Source organism: Dermacentor silvarum, chromosome 6, assembly GCF_013339745.2.
Source record: "Dermacentor silvarum isolate Dsil-2018 chromosome 6, BIME_Dsil_1.4, whole genome shotgun sequence".
Taxonomy (NCBI): Eukaryota; Metazoa; Arthropoda; class Arachnida; order Ixodida; family Ixodidae; genus Dermacentor; species Dermacentor silvarum.
Genome location: NC_051159.1, coordinates 98894806 through 98914829, shown reverse-complemented (window position 1 = coordinate 98914829; position 20024 = coordinate 98894806). Strand labels below are relative to the sequence as shown.

At 43.5% G+C, this 20024-nt stretch overlaps 1 protein-coding gene and 1 pseudogene across 1 annotated transcript in view; both read left to right on the top strand.

The window, feature by feature from the left end:
* LOC119455754 (unconventional myosin-Va) overlaps positions 1-20024 on the top strand; it is a 90521-nt gene that overhangs the window by 2165 nt on the left and 68332 nt on the right. Inside the window, exons 2-12 of the mRNA XM_037717202.2 lie at positions 861-965; positions 1335-1446; positions 1585-1641; positions 5055-5199; positions 7076-7232; positions 10575-10800; positions 11192-11299; positions 11407-11528; positions 17430-17695; positions 18566-18647; positions 19228-19368. Coding sequence (XP_037573130.1) covers positions 861-965; positions 1335-1446; positions 1585-1641; positions 5055-5199; positions 7076-7232; positions 10575-10800; positions 11192-11299; positions 11407-11528; positions 17430-17695; positions 18566-18647; positions 19228-19368 — 1521 coding nt within the window. The remainder of the gene's footprint in view (positions 1-860; positions 966-1334; positions 1447-1584; positions 1642-5054; positions 5200-7075; positions 7233-10574; positions 10801-11191; positions 11300-11406; positions 11529-17429; positions 17696-18565; positions 18648-19227; positions 19369-20024) is intronic.
* On the top strand, positions 16037-16216 carry LOC119457174 (U2 spliceosomal RNA; annotated as a pseudogene).

The window sequence follows — 20024 nt, the reverse complement described above, 5'->3', positions numbered from 1 at the left end:
GCTGTGATGCGTGACAATATTATTTTTAGTGTTTACAGGGTTTGGACCTACTTTATAACAAAAAATAAAATAGACTCAACTCTATTTGACATCTAATTAATGCGAAGCATGCTTGTTTTAGTAAATGGTTGTTATGAATAATATAAGGTGTTCTGCAGTGAATGGTTACTGCTCTTGCAACGTGTGTATCCTGTGGGCCTGTCTGTCTATATATATGTATATTGGACATTGGAGGCTCAGTGGTCAAAAGCACTGAACAACAGGAACAACCAGGACAGTCTTTTAATACCGCGCAACAGGGACTTCCTCTTGTTTTCTTTAAATGCCGATATATCTTGCTATTGTCATCGTCCTTACCACACTACAGATGCGGCAATATGTGTATGGGCACTGGGTGTGTGTTTCTCCTAGAAATCTGCATGCACATAGGGCGGAGTGAGCGCAGTGGGCATCCCTCTAGAGCGTTCTTGTAGCAAACCAGACGGTGGGACTACAGTCAAGCGGACCCTACAAGTGCGACCTTAAATCTAGAGCAAGGGGAGCCTGGTCTTGATGCAAAGCAGCTTTTTAAGAGGCACATTGATGTCATGGTTAATTATGCAGTTCTACGCACATTCTTTCGGGGAATAAAGCTTTTAACTTGATTCAGGCAGAAGCCATGTATGATGACCATCCAAAGTATGGTTTCTTTCTTTTTACTGGTTGCTTCACAAAAGAGACCAGATACACCACAAAAAACTGGGTTGACTCGAACAAGGATGCTTTGCATTAAAAAAATGACAAGTAAGAAATGTCATGTCAGTACTCATTTAATGGCCATCACTTGTGCAGCATGATTGTTTTTGGAATTCTTATTTCAGGGTGCTCGGATATGGTTGCCAGATGCAGCGGCTGTTTGGAAGGCTGCAGAGATTGTTAAGGGCTTTGATGGCAAGACCCTTGAGGTGGAAGATGAAGAAAAACAGGTTAGTGTGTTTGTACACATGGACTTCAAGCACCTGTGCTGTCAATTTGATGTGGCCAAATTTTTATTTTTTGCAAACCTTTGATCAACGAGTCATGTGTAAGGTTGTTGGAATAAATTAAAGGCTTCCTCATACAGCAAAGAACTATCTCAGCTCAGGTATGATTTTAGGTACAGTGTATTGATCTGTCTGAAATTGTTACCAGTTGTTTGCCACTGCTGACTGTTCATGCTGAAGGTCACAGTGTTCATCATGCGGTGCTTTTCGTCCTAGCTGAGTCATCGAGAACTGTGTTGTGCAGTAAACGATTGCCCATATATGTATAGTGCTGAAAAAGAATGGCATAATGTGTGTTTTTTCTGCTGCCAGAGAGCGGTGCTTACCATCGATGCACCAGAGAAGCTGCCACCTCTACGCAATCCAGAGATTCTCATTGGCGGCAATGATTTGACATCGCTCTCATACCTGCATGAACCTGCAGGTAAATCAGTCTCTTCAGTTTCTTGAAGCTGTGCATTGCGTAAAGTGACATACTGGGCTGTTAATTTTGCAGTAATGTACATGTTGACATATTGCTTAAGCTTTCTTGTCTTGTTTTTTTTTTTTCCTGTTCTTTCAGTTTTACATAACCTCCAGGTGCGGTTCTGCAATAACAATGTCATCTACACCTACTGTGGTAAGAACTTTTTTGGCCTGTTCTTTACCGGCGCTAGCCATAGGACTGCAACCAAATGCTCCTCTTTTACAATATGCCATTTCTTCTTATCTGTTGCATAAGATAAGGGTAGCCACTTGCTTTATTGCAGAATATCTCTTTGCCCTTCCAATCTTGGCTATCTTGATAGCATTATTGAATCTCTGATTTGCATGCTGAGAGAAGAGGCTGTATACGAGATGCAGTATTCTGTACTGTCTTTATTTCACACATTGCTTCTGTCAGTATAATGAAGTGGATATGTAATTCCGGTTCATGGGCTCTGTTCTCAGCTCTATTTGCCATGTTTAATGAGGATTCAAACGAGTTGAAGGCCCACTGGATTGGGGAGAGTTCAATTGCAATTGATTAGCAGTGGGAAAGCAAGCGAAGCCTCGACCTGAAGCCAACATTTTGATAAAATAAGCTGAAGGTTCAAGAGCAGCCTTTCATTTCAACACTTCTCAGCATCACAAATCCCCACTTGAACATTTTCGGTTCCGTTACCCAGCTCTCCTTCACTTTTCTTTTTACAGTGAAGCTGTTAGCCTCTCGGTGGTCTGCATTTTTCGTGTCCTGTCTGTGAACAAAAATTACCATCATCAGCCATGGCTCATACCCTCCTAAGCAAGCAAAAATGCAATGGCTCATCCCCCTCGTAATGCAGAGGCTACAAGCACATGGAAAAGTGAACAGTGCATACATTAATTGGAGTCACACATACAACACAAACAACTGCATACATTTCAGTAAAGAGCAAGCTCAAAACAAGCATCCGAATCATCAATAAAGTATTGTGTATCCCCCTCAGCAGTTGTAGTGGTGGTTATGCAACAGCTTCGGTGGACATCCACTTTCGCAGGGCCAGGATGGCTAGTAAGTGTTTTTATAGCTGCTTAGGTTTCCCATACTTGGGGTAGAGTATGCTATAAGAGTATGCTATAGAAACCTTGCCATGGAAACCAGTTGTTGCTCCAATTAAAAAAATTACACCATCTTCCCTTAGGGGAACCCTGAGTAGTATGCGAAGCAGCCATGGGGTCAACTCAAGGTAGTTTTATCAGCTGTATAAACTTGGACATGCAGCAGCACCAGCGACTGCGCAGAACTGTTGTCGATGCCGTCGGCGTTTTGCCCGCGTTCGCACCGAACGCGCGCGGCGTCGGTGACTGTTGCCGGTGCCTCTGGGGCGCCTACCGTCGCATCTCTACTAACCTAAGGTGATTCGCATTATCGCGCGCGGAGCCGCAGGTGTTGCCATTCGTTGCGCAATCTGGAGAGAAGAGGAGCGTCGGAGAGGAGAGGAGGAATGCCGAGAGGAGATGAGACAAGGAGAGGAGGGGGAGGAGGATGCGCATGCGCAGTAGGGGTGTGGACGCCGCACGGCGGAGAGAGGGAGGGAGTGAGTGAGTGACATAGCCCCGACCATAAGATGCCTCGCATCTAAAAAATTAAAGTCGGAGGTTTTACGTGCCAACCCCATGATTTGATTATGAGGCACGCCGTAGTGAGGGACTGCAGAATAATTTTGACCACCTGTGGTTCTTTAACGTGCACCCAATGCATGGTACATGGGCAGTTTTTTCATTTCACTCCCATTGAAATGTGGCCGCCGTGGCTGGGATTCAATCCCGCGCCTTCAGGCTTAGTGGCACAACACGTTAGTCACTACGCCACCGCAGCGGGTTAGAGTGCGCTATAGAAACCTTGCTTCGGAAACTAGTTGTTGCTCTGATGGACAAATCCTTCCATGCTGAGGCTTCCCTTGTTCGTCCATTGTTGATCAATTCGATAAGGGTGGTGTGCATAGGTGGCTGTGTACCGAGACCATTGAGATCTCAAAACCCAGTCAGCCAGTCAGCTCATGCAATGTATATTTTATATAATTGAAAGTTTGTAAAAAGGAACTTCAGAGTGCTGCACTTAAACAAGTTGACTGTTAAATGCTACCTGAAAAATGTTTCACAACATTTACTGTTGTGAAACATTTTGCACATTTTGTTGTGAAACATTACTTGCACAAATAAATTGTGGGGGCAGTTGAAGTGTACCAGTTCATTGCTTTAACTAGTGGAAGTGAGATTGGGTCCACAGTGAAGAATTGGCTTCTATGTTTTATGATTGTAGGAATGTAATGTATGAATGGAGCTTTGTGCCACCATTTTGACATATGGGGCATAGGACAGATTGAGACTTGGGGATCTGCCCAATGTTTTTTTTTTGGAAAAGATAGGACAGATTGAGACTTGGGGATCTGCCCAATGTTTTTTTTTTTGGAAAAGATTATTTGTAAAGAAGTTTTGATGCAATAATGAGCTGCTTAAAAATTTGAAGGAGAGTTTTGCCTTTAAAAGTGGAATGCGATAACCCTTCTCACGCTTCCTGGCAACCGCAGCTTTCTTTGTTTTTTTTCTCCACCTTCGCCTCAGTGCGCCGTGGCTCCGAGGAGGCGAGCGCCATCTAGATGATGTTGTTGCAAGGAACCGAGCCGGCCGTGCCGCTTTATGAATGCTAGAAAGGCTGAAAAAGGAGTTTGTGTTTGAGTTTCCGCGTAAAGAATGATTTTCTCGTATATTCAAATTACAATCCGACGCTATCATGTCTGTAGGTTGTGTTTTAAGTTGTACTTTACGATTTTTCTGACTCATTTTACTTTGAGAAATTCAATTAGTTCAGTATCACCTCTGCACTACACGGAGGGCCTGCGTGGTTGTGGTTTGGAATGATTTTTCGCCAAAAGACGGTCTGTGCTGAGACTGGATTTTTTGCAACATGGGGCCGTTAATGCTAGCGTGTTAATATGAAAAGTGAGCATAAAGACGATGCAGAAAACGGGAATACACTCGAGAGTAAGTTTATTTCACACAATCACAAATGTTTATAAAGCGCATCTAATGTCTCTGTATACGTTTCGGAAAATTAGCTGCATTCTCGATGGGTCAGTTTTGGGGACGTCACTTTCAGTGTGTTGTTAGTCAGTATAGGTGCATGTGAAGAAAGTGATCGTGCATCTTTCTTCACTGCTGTATACATGTTGCATAAACCTCAAGTGTAATGACATGATGCTCATAGCTCCTGTGTAGCATCGCACTTAATGTTAGTTCATGCAAAAGCGAAATTATCCCTAAAAGTGTTTGGTCGAGAATGTAGCCCCATCTTTTCTCACCTGCTTCCAGGATCACGAAACTGTATTGAGGCTAAAGAATGGATATAGCAAATACGATTGGAAACAACCATCTATGCAAGATTTTTTTTACTTGCTTCATTTTCTTAATAGTTCTGTTTTTAAAGATTGTTGTGTAGATTTAGTTTACAGGATAAGTGCTGTCATCTTGTAGCACACTGCTCATATCTTTTGCTCATTTCATTCTTCTCCTTCTTCTGTCTGTCCTTAGGGATTGTGCTTGTTGCTATCAACCCTTATGAGGAATTGCCTATTTATGGCAATGACACCATCTTCGCATATCGGGGACAAGCTATGGGTGACCTGGACCCTCACATATTTGCCGTGTCCGAGGAGGCATACACCAAAATGGAGAGGTGTGTGTGTGCAGATTTTTGAGATAAAAAAAAAATTTAGTCTACACAAAATTTCATCCACACAATATTTTGTTCCAGTGCATTCTTGGGCATTCGAACTGCAGCTCACTTTCATACTTGGCAAAGCATTGGTGCCTAGACTTATTGTAACTGTATATTTGGCAAAGCATCGTTGCTTAGACTTATTGTAGTCATAGTTTATTTTCTTGAGGCTTTCTTATTTCATGTTTTTTGCCTCATTCACCTTAGCATTTAGGTCCATACGCCCTGTAGTGAGGAATGGTCTAGCGCATTGCACCTACTTTTGATGTGGTTAGTTTGAGCACATTGGTGTATAAGGGCTGTGCCAGTTAGTCTCTTTACCTTATTCCACCTGACAACCAACTTGCCATGTGAACAGTGTATGTGTGATGTTTTTGCCAGTGCTGCGACACAGGTGGTACTCGTCATTCGGCTGCTTTGTTTAGATATGCTGCAACTATTTTGGCTCAGGGCCAAATCTGATTTCCTTGTTCAAATACATGTGAAAGGCAGAAATGCTCTCACTTAACAACTGATGAACCGATTTAAATGAAATTTGTAGCATTTTAGAAAGAAAGCTGAATCCTACTAATTGTTAGAAGCATGATTTTGATTTGGGGCCTTATTGCTGGAAATTGGTTCTTGAATTGAACTCCGGGATGTTATGTGCCAAAACCACGATTTATGAGCCATGCTGTAGTGGGGGACTGTGGATTAATTTTGACCACCGGTGGATCTTTAACGTGCCCCCAATGCACGAGACACTGCATTTTTGCATTTTGCCCTTATCGAAATGGGGCCACCATGGCCGGGATTTGATCCTGTGATCTCGTGCTTAGCAACGCAACACCATAGCCGCTAAGCCACCCAAGCAGGTAGCAAATTGGTTCTTAGAAAATTCAACCAGGAAGTATACAAATCTGTAACCGTGCACCCAAAATGGATGTTGCAGTTCTGTAAACTGCATCTGTCAGAGCACAAAGTGGACAAATTTGTTATCAGTTTACAGCTTAGATGAAATTGTTTAATTACGAGGGCAAATCGGAAAGTCTTTGCGCCTATATTTATTAGCCAAAATAAGGTAAATACAGGTAATTACAAATATATGTACTTTTTTCATGTACCTTGCACTATTTTTCCGCATTGTCCCCACACTGGTTCAGACATTTGTCCCATTGCAGCACTAAATTTGAGATGCTCCTGTGGTAGAATTTGTCCAGCTGACTTGGAACCGGCCTCCACGAACGCTCATTATCATGCTAGTCTTCACGGCCTTTTGCGAACTCGCACCACCACCACCTTACACTTCTCAAAGTGAGACACCTTTCCCGATACGTGGGCTGCATTTCCCTGTGGATTTCGATGGACATTCGTCGCTTGCTCCATAGAAAACGAATCGTACTTCGTTGCTCGTATGCTGTGGACGTGTGAAGCACAACCACCATTTTCAATGACTGACAGCAGTGCTGTATCGCAGAGCTACCGGCAGATAAGGCTGGGCTGGTCCAAGAAAGGTCCACCACTGGGAATGGATATGTTGACTTCGTATTTACAGCCATAATATGGCTAAAAAAAAATAGGGGCATAGCCTTTCTGATCCGCTCTCTCAAGGGTATTGCAATAGTCTTATTTCAGAGTGCAGTGTATAATACATAAATTTCTGTCTGTTTTAGATCTCAATAAGTGCAGCTTGCGGAATTGTGATATTGTGTTTTATTGCCGAGCTATAGAGTTTTAAACTTGATGCGTCAGTTTTTTAATTTTGTAAATTCTGTAAACCTTTGTAAAAAAAAAAAAAGAGCGCATTGTTCCCTTTTATTCCTAGAGTTCTGGCTTACATTTTTTTTTTTTTCAGGGAAAACATGAATCAGTCTATCATAGTCAGTGGGGAATCTGGAGCTGGAAAAACTGTTTCTGCCAAGTATGCCATGCGCTACTTTGCTACCGTTGGAGGCTCCTCTACAGAGACACACATTGAAAAGAAAGTTTTGGCATCCAACCCGATTATGGAGGTGAGCATGTTACTTGCATACTTGATTTCACTTGGAGGTAGGCTCGAAGCAACATCTTTTTGTAGATTTCAGCTATGCAATCTTTTACAGCAGCAAGTACAATCATCTAGAGCACTGTCTAAAACGCTTGAGTGGTATGCTGCAGAACAAAGAATGCCTATTATGTCAGCAGCCACTAAATTCCTTATACAGTGTAGACCGTTTTAACGTAAGTCGCCGGAGTCGCGAATATCTGCACTATAAGCGGTACTGCACTATAACCAAAACGATTTTCAAGCCCTGCACGTATTCAAAACATGTAGACCAAGCATGTAGACAAGCTTTGTACTATCGCGATGTAGCCGGTGCTCTTAAACTTAGACAGCTTTGCACTGAGTCAAAACGAAACAGCTGTTTGCCGCAACCACCTGTGGAAAAAACTGTGACTGCTATCGACGGGATTATGAACGGCGACTTTTCGGTGCTGAAGGCACGTGCCTGACGCACGCACCAAGTCTTGACGAATTAACTACCATTCGCTGCAACAACTGGAGTCGAAACAGCGGTCGCTTCTATGCAATCATCGATGGCAACTACGCAGTTTTTTAGGCACGCGGCCGACGCGCGTACTGAGTAAAAATGAAACTATTGTTCGTCACAACCGTTGCGGAGAAAACCGCAGCCGTTATCCTCGCGATCGTGGATGACGACTACGCAGTTGTGAAAGCCCGCGGCCAATGCGGTGTTATGCGCAGCTGTAAATGCAAGAATACAGGCGTTAAAGACACAAATAGACTCCAAGCGTTCCGGCGTTGCTGTCATTCACGTACGATTTCAACTGATGGCTGTGGCGATGCGGACTCCGCCGCTTCGTTTCGGTTGGACACTAGCGCCATTCTTGCTCTTTTGCGTCGCACATTTGCGGCGCTCCTCGCTCGCTGAGCTTCGAAAGTAGTTCGAATTAACCGATGTGCGGCCAAATAAGTCCGAATTAACGAGAGTTTGATTACATTGAATAATGCATACGCCGGCCGGGAGCATGCACCTTGTTGAGAAGCGTGCTCGCTGCCGCCCTTGTTGGCGAGATTTTCCCGCAGAAGCTGCATAATAACCGGTATTTCGTCTCGCGCGGCTGCACTGTAAGCGGTATGCGTATTCATAGAGGTCTATGGGAGGATAAACGGGAGTCGGAAAGGCAGCGTTGCTGCACTATGAATGGTTACGTTATAAGTGGTCTATACTGTACCAGGCTGAAGGCCATATGGCTTATGCGTTCATTTGGCTGGCGTTACACATGTAGTCTCTCCTAAGCCCAGCAACTAAGTTGACATGTCTTTTCCTGTGCTCCACAGTACACCAGTCAAACGCTCTAGGCAGCAGTGCTGATTTCAGTTCAAAACGCATGCATTGTGGAAAAATTCCACAATGTTTTTCTCTTGTTTAGTCATTACAGTGAACATTGTAGCTGTTGTGGGGTGTTCATGCCAAGTATAAAAAGTCATTTATTCAAGTAAATAAGTGATAGTGTGGTATACTAGCTATGCACTTGATAATGCCCCAAGGCCCTATATGCATTGTAGACATACTTGCCTCGTATGACAGCAGAAGGGCATGCAGCTGGGCTAGTTGGTTCTTACTTAATGACACGATGTAGCGCAAGGGCGCAACGACAAAGAAGAGACACCCAGAACACGTCACAGGTGCTGTGACATGCTCTGTGTGTTTCTTCTTTGTCGTTGCGCCCTTGCGCTACATTATGAGAGGCTTTGTGAAATGTGCTGGCTGCTAGCTTCAGTTCTGCTTTCATCTGCAGCATTCCAATCTTCAGCTGTTTATTCTGTGCAGAATATGTGATCGTGCTGTGAAAAGTTTTGCATCAATAATATTGTCGATAATTTTTGGCTGGTAACTTTGCTGGACCTGTGGGCTTAGCTGCTTGTTTAAGCAAGAAATTTTCATTCAGAATGACAGACGCCAATTCCTCCGGGTAGTAATGCCTAGGACTGCTGGTGTCGCGGCGCGCGGACGTGCAATCGTGCGGCAATTTTCATATTTAGTGCGCTTTCTTTATAATGCAGAAAAAATAATTACGCAAGACATGGCACACTGAAAACAACTGAATCGGGTGCTTTAAAACACAGTTATTACTTTTCTATGAAAATTTGTACCGCCAATTCAGTGATGAAAAAGTTCATTAATTAATCTCATTTAATTATCAATAGTTCAATAATGAAAAAAATCCTGGCACGGTACGTCACTGCTGACAGAATACCATTGGTTGCGTCCTCGTATATTCTAAATTTTATTTTTAAGAGCTTGGCTGACGTTACCTGGGATACTGTGTATGCTTATTATGAATATCAGATATAATTAAGGTATTTTTGTGTCATACAACTTTATTTTTACATGGTTCGACTGCAGCGTGTTTCATTTTAGCTGCACCAAATTTTTAAAAATTGCCTGTGGCAGATAGTACAGTTATAATCCTTGATCTAAAATACTCGTTGAGGCGGCCATTACTTCCACAAGAAATCAAAATGCCTAATTGAATAATTAGCATAATTACACTACTTAACTTTTAAATTAAATATTTTAAGGCACATTGTTCAATTTACGAAGTATAGCCGCTGAGTTCGCAAGGCGTATCCACTTGGAACAAAATCTCAGGACTGAATCAGTTTCGAGATTTTAATTTTCAAAGTGTCCGACGAAATGCATGGGATTTCCAGTTAACTTTTTGAGAAAAACGCTGTTTTATGCATCGAAGCACAAAATTAACTGGAACACCAATGCATTTCGTCAGACACTTTGAAAATTAATATCTCGACACTGGTTCAGTCCTGAGAATTCATTCCAAGTGGATACACCTTGCGAACTCAGCAGCTGTCATTTGTAAATTGAAAGACGTACTGTAAAATAATTAATTAAAAAGATAATTAGTGTAATTGTGCTAATTATTCAATTAGGCATTTTGATTTCTCATGGAAGTAATGGCTGCCTCATTGAGTAGTTTAGATCAAGGATTATAATTGTGCTATCTGCCACAGGAAATTTTTAAAAATTTGGTGCAGCTAAAGTGAAACACCCTGTATATTGAGCAGTTGATTCATGTCAAATGTTTGGAAATTGTTTACAGCTGCGGGGCCATGTTTTTCGTTTTTCATTTTTGTGTTCATCATCATTCGTGCCGAGTGGCCGATCCCAGCTTAAGTTGTAGTGTAACAGTGTTCTGAGCAAAGGAAGAAAACATAGGAAAGTGAAACGAATCTTGACAAAATACAGCCCCTGCTTTAATTTCATATTTTAGTCAGTCAATTTGCCCTTGACTTCAATTTGCTCTTTCTTTTTTGTTGTCCCAAATAGGCAATAGGCAATGCCAAAACAACCAGAAATGACAACAGCTCTCGTTTTGGGAAGTACATAGAAATAGACTTCAACTCCAGGTTCAACATCATTGGTGCCAACATGAGGACGTACTTACTGGAAAAGTCTCGAGTTGTATTCCAGGCTTCTGAAGAGCGCAACTACCACATTTTCTACCAGCTATGTGCTTCTGCTGATCTTGACGAACTGCAAGATCTACAACTGGGTATTATTTGCTTCATCGCTACTTTGTATTATTGTAAAGTTTTTTCATTTATTCTGAAGTGCATTGCTCAGTTGCATTGCTCCACTGATTGGTATAGTGCTTCACTCAAAGATCAGACGTTAACTCAGATGTTGATCGTTTCAAACTGTGTAGCCTAGTAGAGCATATAAGTCTTTAGAGGCAATAAATCTATTACATTTCGTAATTTAACAGCTAGAATATTTATTTTCTTGATCTTCAGCTATGTTTATATGGACCTTGGTGTACTGTGAAACATTGTGTGAATTTGTAGTTACTTGGGTTTTTCAGTCTCTGTAGTTAACTGCTCATTTATGAATTTGGCAATTACATTTCTAATTTGAATAACCTTTATTGAATCGCTTCATTATAGGTGACCAAACAACGTTTCACTACACAAACCAGGGTGACTCGGCGCACATTCCAGGTGTTGATGATGCACAGTCATTTCAGACAACCAGAAACGCTTTCACACTCCTTGGTGAGCCGATTTTTCTTATTACCAGCAGTTTCTGTTGAAGCGTGCATTAGGTGCCCTGAACAATTTGGCTCTGAAGAGCTTTTGGTTGTGCTGGTTTTCCATTTCAGGTTTTACGGAGAGCCAACAGCAAATGATCTTCCGTATACTGGCTGCCATTTTACACTTGGGCAATGTGGAAGTTGTGCAAGGTGGTGAACGAGGTGATGACGCCGAGTGTTGCATGGTGCAGGTGAGAACACAAACCAAACTTTGCATGCCTTGAGCACTTAAGATTTTGTTCCATTGGCTAATCCAGCTGTAAAGTTATTGCACCTGAAGTCTCGCTGACTACTGTTCTGTTGGTCTTCTCACATGAACGAAATTACAAGAAATTTGTGCAGATCCAGTGCGCATCTTGGAATCAGTGAAGCGAAGCTTTTTTGAAGTGGTTGCTCAAATGCTATAGATTTGCCCACTTCATTCCTGTGTCTTTGACATAAAGGAAACTGGCGCGCGTGCATGTGTTCTCCCACATCAATCATCTCAAATAGCTAGGTGGCGTTCGCACGATAGAAGCTTACGTGTGACTGTGGCCTAACAGATAGACCATTGGGCTGCTGTGCTGAGGGATCGAGGTTCCATACCACCATTGGCCATGTTGTTCAATTTTTTTAAGTGTGAGCTATTCGGCAAGACAGCAGCACCCAGCAGCCACGACCATGAAAGTCTGGGAGAGTTCACAAAGAAAGCTTTGCTTTAAAATTCTCTGGGAGGGCTTTTTTGTATATCTGGACCATCTAGCAGAGATTTTCATGCTAATGCTCGAAACATTGAAGTTAAATGGGTCATGCCAGTTGTGAAAGAAGCTGGGTGGCTAAGGGTTGTAGGTATATACTCACAAGCTCATGCCTTCTGCTTGGTATAAACAAAAGTTTAAATGTCTTTGTTGTTGCTTTAGTGGTTTGGAAAGGAGCCTGCATGCTTGATTTTGCATGGCAAACAATAAAAATTTGCATTGCAGTTACTACTGTCAGATGGCTTGGCCTTTCTGTGTGTGGATGCGTGCCTCAAAACTTCCGTATGCAATGAACGAGCCTTTGAATGACAATACTGGTCAAAAAAGTACATAGTTCTAAAGGTAGAACGCCATCACAGTGACGTAAACAAAGCGTCGACGAACCGCGATCTCCCAATAATGGCATTGTAACCGCAGACGCTTTGCAGCTTTGCACAACAGCGGTGTATTGTACCGTATTCACACTGACTCGCGCCACATTAATATCGACAGCAACCATAAACTAGCAACACTTAAGTGGCTGTTGGTCCAAATTGGTCCAGATCATCCAAATAGACCACGGAGCAAGAAACCTTCAGGAGTGGAAACTCCGCCACTTGCGGCGACCAGAAAATGTCACAAGCCCACGGAGCCACTATCATGCTGGCGGCACCTGGTGGCCGAAAAAGAAATTATTGCTGTCTCGGTTGCCAGGGCAACCGCTCACGTGTGTTACTCCCGTTCGCGGCCGCGCACGTTGCTCCCGTTCGGCCACGCGCCTCCACAACTTCTACTGAGGGCACTCACGCGTCCCACCTGCGTTTTATCTTAGGCTAGCAAATTCTGAACAAGGGTACACTGCATGTATCAGCGTTGTAAGTATTACGGCCCTCGAACAGACACCGACAAGAACAGTTGCTGTTTCACAAAAACGTTAAGGCGTGCACGCTGAAGCGAACGCCTGTGTCGTCTGCTTTGAGCGGGAGACACGAGCGCCGCCGAAGAGAACGCGCCTGAGCAGCACCACCGGGCTTCTGTCCTTTCTTCATTTTTTTTTTTTTTTCGCTGCTGCTTGCATGATGCGCCGCAAGGCGCTGCCACTGCATGCGCCCCCGTCGGGCGCATACTAATGTGACGTTATCTGGTTGCACGCGAGCGCCCGTGCTGACGGGAGTTTCTACTCCTAAATAATCTTCCTCCGTGAAATAGGCTTAGTGCACGCACTACTGCACTGAGAACTGAGCAAAAACAAGTGCCACTGTCGTGGCCTCCAAGATAGCACCAGCACATGTGCTAATGCCGTCTCTCAGGCCACGGCCACCATACTGCGTCACCCTGAAGCAGGCTGGGGACAAGCATTGACTTATGGCCTCATTGGTAAGGCATACTTAACATTGTTGAAGTGCATTGACGATGAGGACAATATTAGTGGACACACACAAGTATTTTATTAACAAATTTATTTATTTATTATCAACTAATGCTTTATTGGAAACAACTGCGCATATTTATAGGCATGCAAATCACACTCATACGCAGTTAATAGTGCTGTGCGTGCACTAAATCACGTTCGGAAAATACAGTTCTTTTCTTGACAAAGCAGTTGAAGGCATGCTCACACACTTGCTGCTGACAGAGGGACGTGCTGCAGCAAGCGTCATAGAACGCACTTTGTAAATTGCACAGCATGTGTCCTCTATCAGATTCCGCTTTCATGCAGTAAGTTCTATGTAGGCCAGATGGTACACTGTCTAAAGGACAGATTAAGAGAACACAGCAACAATGTGAAGAAAGGATGTGATGGCTGGTTAGCTCTGCATTGTAGCACACGTGGTTATAAGTCGTCGTTTCAAGATAGCTTTGTCATGTCAAGACAGATGAAATTACTAGGCTGATTATTGAAGCAGCAAAAATGGCAACGTGATTTAGTGCGTGCACGGCATATTTGCCTGCACATGAGTGTGACTTCTATGCCATAAATATGTGAAAAGCTTTTGTTAAAGTTAGCGCTTGTGTGTGTCCACTCGCTTGTCCTTGTCGTCAATGCGCTTAAAGCAATCTTAAGTATGCTGGAGACATGCCTTAAAAGCATGGTTACTCTAGCATGGTTTAAAGTGAGTGACTTTTCTTGCGGCTTCTGAAATCCACGTGCGGCGCTCGCTCATCTCGGTGGTCATTGTTGGAATGGAGCAGGGGGCACGCTGCCCAGTTGGGTCGTGCTTCTGTGCTTCAGAACTTAGCGTGCGCCCACCTTTTAATGCAGCTTTTTTTTGAAGTGTTCATTGTAACAGTACGGTGCTGTTGAAAATGTTTGTTATATCTGGGTGTAGTTTCAATACGCAGGGTCAGAAAATCGAAAATGCAGTGAAATTTGGGCGTTGTAGCCGATAAATTATATCTGCGATAGTTATAAATGGGTTCAACTCTAGATGAGGGGGGCTATTTCTAATTTTGTCCACAGTGATATCGAGTTAACGTGGTCATGAAACATTTTCATGCATACTAATCTGCTTAGTACCATGCATTTGTCGTTACAGTAGGAAAATACTTTATGTTAACAACCCCATGATGCTGTCACTCCAACTCTTCTGTAATGTAGCCTATAGGCAGGTTGGGAAAAAAGAAAGTACAGCAAAAAAATTCAGTGCCATTTCACTCTGTGGAGGTAGATGACCAGCGAAGCTGTGTATGTGGTGATTGATCGTCGCTCCGGTGAAATGTTCCACGTTTGCGGGATCGGGGCCACATGGACAGTTTGCATTTCTTTCCGCCTCACGGTCCTGGCGGGCAGCACCCTTATGCTTGGTGTCTGGGGCCCGCTCATCATCGGTGGTCTCCTTCCGCTGCTGCCGCGCCCATTCCCTTTTCTATTCACGCCATCGTTTTAACAGTGAAGCTGTTTAACCTGGGGCTTTGCCGTCAGGTGTAACGCCGAAATATGGGCCGATCCTGGTGGTAGTGCAGAAAGGGTCCAAGCGCAATGGCACGTACCCCTATGAACTAGCGAAGCTGTTTAAACTCAAGAATGGACCGTCGAGTGTACGCCGCAAAACCTCCGCCTGGTGATGACGTCACCATGCGTCGCCTAGCAACGCTTCGCCCCAGCTATGCCCACCACGCCTAGCCTCGCCACCTGGCGATGACGTCACCATGTGTCGCCTACCAATGCTCCGCCTCAGCTGTGCCGAACGCGTCTAGCCTTGCCACAGCTGCGTGAGCCGTGACGTCATCGCGTGCGCCGCATCGCTTCGCCTTAGCTTTGTCGAGCCATGATGTCACCGCGGCTGCGCAGAGGCGGAGCTAAGCCGTGACGTCACTACGCCAACCCATGGGACGTATAGCTCCGCATCGCCGCCGCGGCGACACAAAAGCCCCGCCGTCTCCGCGCCGAGCACATCGTCACACCGAACAAGAGCGTCACTCCCGAAGTAGAGGAAGCGCGGCAGCTTTTGCGCCACGCTGCTACTTGAGAGCGAGTGAGACGACTTCGGTCCGATGTAGAGTATCGCGCTGCCGAAGTGGCGCCGAAACGTTGGCGATTCGCAGAAGATCCGGAGTTACGAGCCTGTGAAACCGAGCAAAGGCGTTTGAGCGTCCGGAAGCGTCCAAATACTTTAATGACTGAGTGTTCGTTGCTCCTTGGGCTGTCGATGATTCCGGCGTGATCTTGCGCAAAACGTGGATGAGTCTTCAAGCATAACCTCACAAAACTTGGCCGAACCGAGATAAAGCTAGGTGGAGTCGCCAGCTTCGCTGTTTGCTCAGTCTTTGCACTACTAGTGTGAAGCTGCCCCTAATTTTTTAGGTGGGCATGCTGTTCTTCAGACAGTACAACACGCGGCCTACCCATTTCACAGTCAGAGCAGAACTGAGGAAAGGAGCCTACGTAGAGCATTACATCAGGAGACAGAAGATACTCTGATTGGCAGGGCACTACTTTGAATACGTGGGATGGCGTACACATGTATGGTGCGAACATAGACATGGCTGATGCGGGTCAAAGTGTAGTATCTGTTCTTATCAGCTTAATATCTGATATGGGTTGTATTTGGACCCAAGATATTAAACTTATTTTTGTAAATTGGTGGAGTGCGGGAAGCCTACTACACCTCTGTCGCAAGTCGGTCCGGTATTGCACTATCTTTGGGATCAGCCCACGGTTTTTGGTCTGCGGATATCGATCCGCTGGAAACTAGCCACATACAGCTTCGCTGTAAAAATGTTTTTATTATCTCTTTTTTTTTTTTAATTTCAATGTTAGGAAGTTGTTAGTATGAGCAGAAAACTACATTTCTCACATCAGGGATGGGCCGACATAAGAGAACTTTGGGGCAGGAAGGTAGCTGACCACAAACCATAGGCATGTGCAGCGCTTTCCATTGTGTGTGTGTGGGGGGAGGGGGGGAGGAAGGGAAGGGAGTGGAGGGGGGATGCAAACTCTCCTTTCTGCACCCCCATCTTCCCTTCAACCAGCTTTCATTTAAAAAATTTTTTAAATGAAAGCTGGGGACAGCTATACTTTAGGCCTTTCTCAGCCCGTCCAGAAATACCTGGCTCTGCCTCTGCTCTTGCACTGATTACAACGATGCAAATAAAACCCAGTCGCGGCATGCACCGCAGAGTTGCTTCCAGTTTCATGTTCTATTACAGAAATGAATGAGAGTGCACTAGATTTGCATCCCACTCCAAGCAGGCTTGTGTACTTATATTTGTGTGCATGGTAAATAAACTCAGACAATCAATATTACAAAAATAATGTGTCACGCTTTGCTACGCTTTCTCTCATAGCTAAGGTGTAGCTTAAGCTGGATTAACATGACAAACCGAATTGTGATTTGACCTTGTGGATTGCGTATGACAGTGCTCCTGTGGCACTCACTCGGTCTGCACAAAGCTGTTCACAATAAAGCAGAAAGCCAAATCACTGTTGGGCTTTTTGGGGCGAGGTACCAAAATGCTGACAGTGAAACACCTCAGTCTAGCAACAATGATCTCCTACCCAATTTTTTTTTTTGCTCTGCCGCACCAAGAAGTGGCAACCCGATACAGCGGGAATAGCCACAAGAGCCATCACAATTGCTAAGTCGCTTGCTGAATTGTAATGTGCACAACAAAAAGGCATGCCTGCCACTGTTAGTTGGATATCTGGGTCTCCTGTGAATGCCAGCTATGAGGTGATCCTATAGTGTATCATATGTCACTTGATATAGGACACACATAGGATTCTAATTGGAATCATGTTATTTTCATTTGCAATCATGTCTGTCATGCGAGTCCAGATTTAGGGACATAAAACCAATCAGTTATTACTATAAACAAAGTAGACTGCTTAGTGCATGTAAGTTGTATATTACAGCTCATCTTTCTTGTTTTCAGCCCCAAAACCCTCACCTTGTGACAATGTGTGAATTGCTGGGTATAGACCAAGAGCAGATCTCGGTGTGGCTTTGCAACCGTCGAATTGAGAGCATGCGGGAGGTGATTACGAAGCCAATGACTGCGGACCAGGCCATGTTTGCCCGAGATGCGCTTGCCAAACACATATATGCACGCCTCTTTGACTGGATTGTCTCTAGGATCAATAAAGCACTCTCTTTCAAGGACAAAGTGAACCGCTTCATTGGTGTCCTGGATATATATGGGTGAGATCCCTAGCTTTACTCACTGTTCTGTTGTAGCAACTTACTGATGCTTTCTTGTGTTGCAGTAAATGAACTTGCTGTCTTAAAAGATGCTAGACTTCTGGCATCTTGGATAAAGGAAGCATATATGGCAAGCATACTGTGCATGCAGTTCACTTAAAACATTACCACTTATAACAGAAAACCATTACAGTGAACGTTTTCCTGCAGTATCATATTTCAAACATGCACAAAATCAGCCATGTAACAATAATTTCTTTTTATTTTCAAAGTATTTTTGTAAGTGGATGGCACTATATCATCATCTGAAAGAGTTTTAGGAATGTGTAATTTACAAAAGTCGTTGAATTTATATGATGCCTGAGCGCACATCTTGGTATTCAGAGTGTGTGCATTAAACACAGCGTGTAAATTAACTTTATTCATGACACCCACACACCTTTTTCACTTGCGGTACTGATAGCACTTAGATTCGCAGCTCAACCTGGAATGAAGACAGACGTGATCTCTACAAAGCTGGGACAACTGAGATCTGTTGTCCAGTTTTTCAATATATGTTCACTAATTTGCAGTGCATAAAAACAGGACAGTGAGAGAGATGTCTACATACAATGCTGTATCTACGCATGTACCTCTCACTGTCATGTTGTTATGCACTGCAAACCAGTGTTAATGAACCAACTAGTCTGGTAGTCCATTCTTGTGAATATATGTGGATAGGTATTAGACCTGTATGGGAAAGGTAGTATTTCAAAGCCTTGTACCTTTGCTTCTTTACAGTTATGAAGTGACGATAGGCTGCTTCAGATATGCAGCATATCTTTTGAGTCATGTCGTAGTTTTAATGTTGTGTATGTTTGTTTCTTCCAGATTTGAAACATTTGAGACGAACAGCTTTGAACAGTTTTGCATAAACTATGCAAATGAGAAGCTCCAGCAGCAGTTTAATATGGTATGTCCTAGCAAATGAGCTTTTCAGAGAACATTGAATACCAGTGCACAGCTGCAAAAAGTTCATTCTTTCAGCATGAAGTCGTCCTGGGTCATATATAGGGAAAATAACCAGATACACTTTACATTTACACGGTTTAAATTTTATTGCATGATTCTAATTGCAATCATGTTATTTTTAGATGTTTTCACAAGACCCCTAGTATGTTCGTTTCTGGTGTACCTGATATGGAGGTTTTTTTTTTTTTCAAGCTCAATAACTATAAATATACAAAAAGGGGAACAATTCAAATTTTTTTTAGCTGGAATTCGAAAAGTGTGAAGTGGGATGTGCTTCTGTGAAAGCCCCTAAAAGTTGCGTTTTTATGGTAATACATGCGTGGTAGCTATTGACTGGTGTGCACAATGTTATCAGTATATGCTAATAAAAGCTTGACCTTTCTAATTATATCCGTTTTATTTTGGAAAATTTAATTGGTGCAGCTCACTTGCACCTAACTATTCATTTGGAGTCCCTTTATCTTACCACTCTCCATTTTATGCAAGTGATTCACATGCAACACATTGCCATCTTGTTACAGCATGTATTCAAGCTAGAACAGGAGGAGTATGTGAGGGAGCAGATTGAGTGGAAGTTCATTGATTTCTACGACAACCAGCCCTGTATTGATCTCATTGAAAGTAAATTAGGTGTATTGGATCTGCTGGATGAAGAATGTCGGGTGAGTGTGGGCTTTCTGTCACACATGCGCCTGTATGATCTTGCTGCCTTTTTGTGTGCTCGCATTTTAGGAGCTGACCTGAAATGTGCCATATGTTTTGGAGGGGGCGGTAAAATGTTGTTGCTACTGAAAAAGGAAATGTTTCTAATCAATAAAAAATTGGGACGTTGCTTTTGAGCTTGATGTTATTCTGTTGTGCTGTGGCACAAAGCATTGTAGTAGTTCCTGATACGGTAGATTCTGGTGCTGAGCACAAGCTCACAGATTCAATTCTCGGCGGCGGCCACCATAATCCATTGCTTGTAGAATGCAAGAAATCCTGCGCGTTTGCATTCAGCTGCACATTAAAAAACACCGGGTGGTCACAATTATTAGGGAGCTCTCACCTAGGGTGTCCCTTATTACTGTAATACTGCTATGACTATAAGTGTTACTTTGGAAGGTTGAAATGTCATTGGTCTATCGGACATGACATGTATGGCTATGCATAGCTTGCCTGTTTCTGACAGCACTACAGCATTGCTTCCTTTACTACAGTTCATTTTTAGCCTAAGCATGTTTCCATAGCCTGGCATTCACCTGGCTTTTTGATTCCTTTATACAGTGTAGACCGCTTATAACGTAAGTCGCCGTAGTCGCGAATATCTGCACTATAA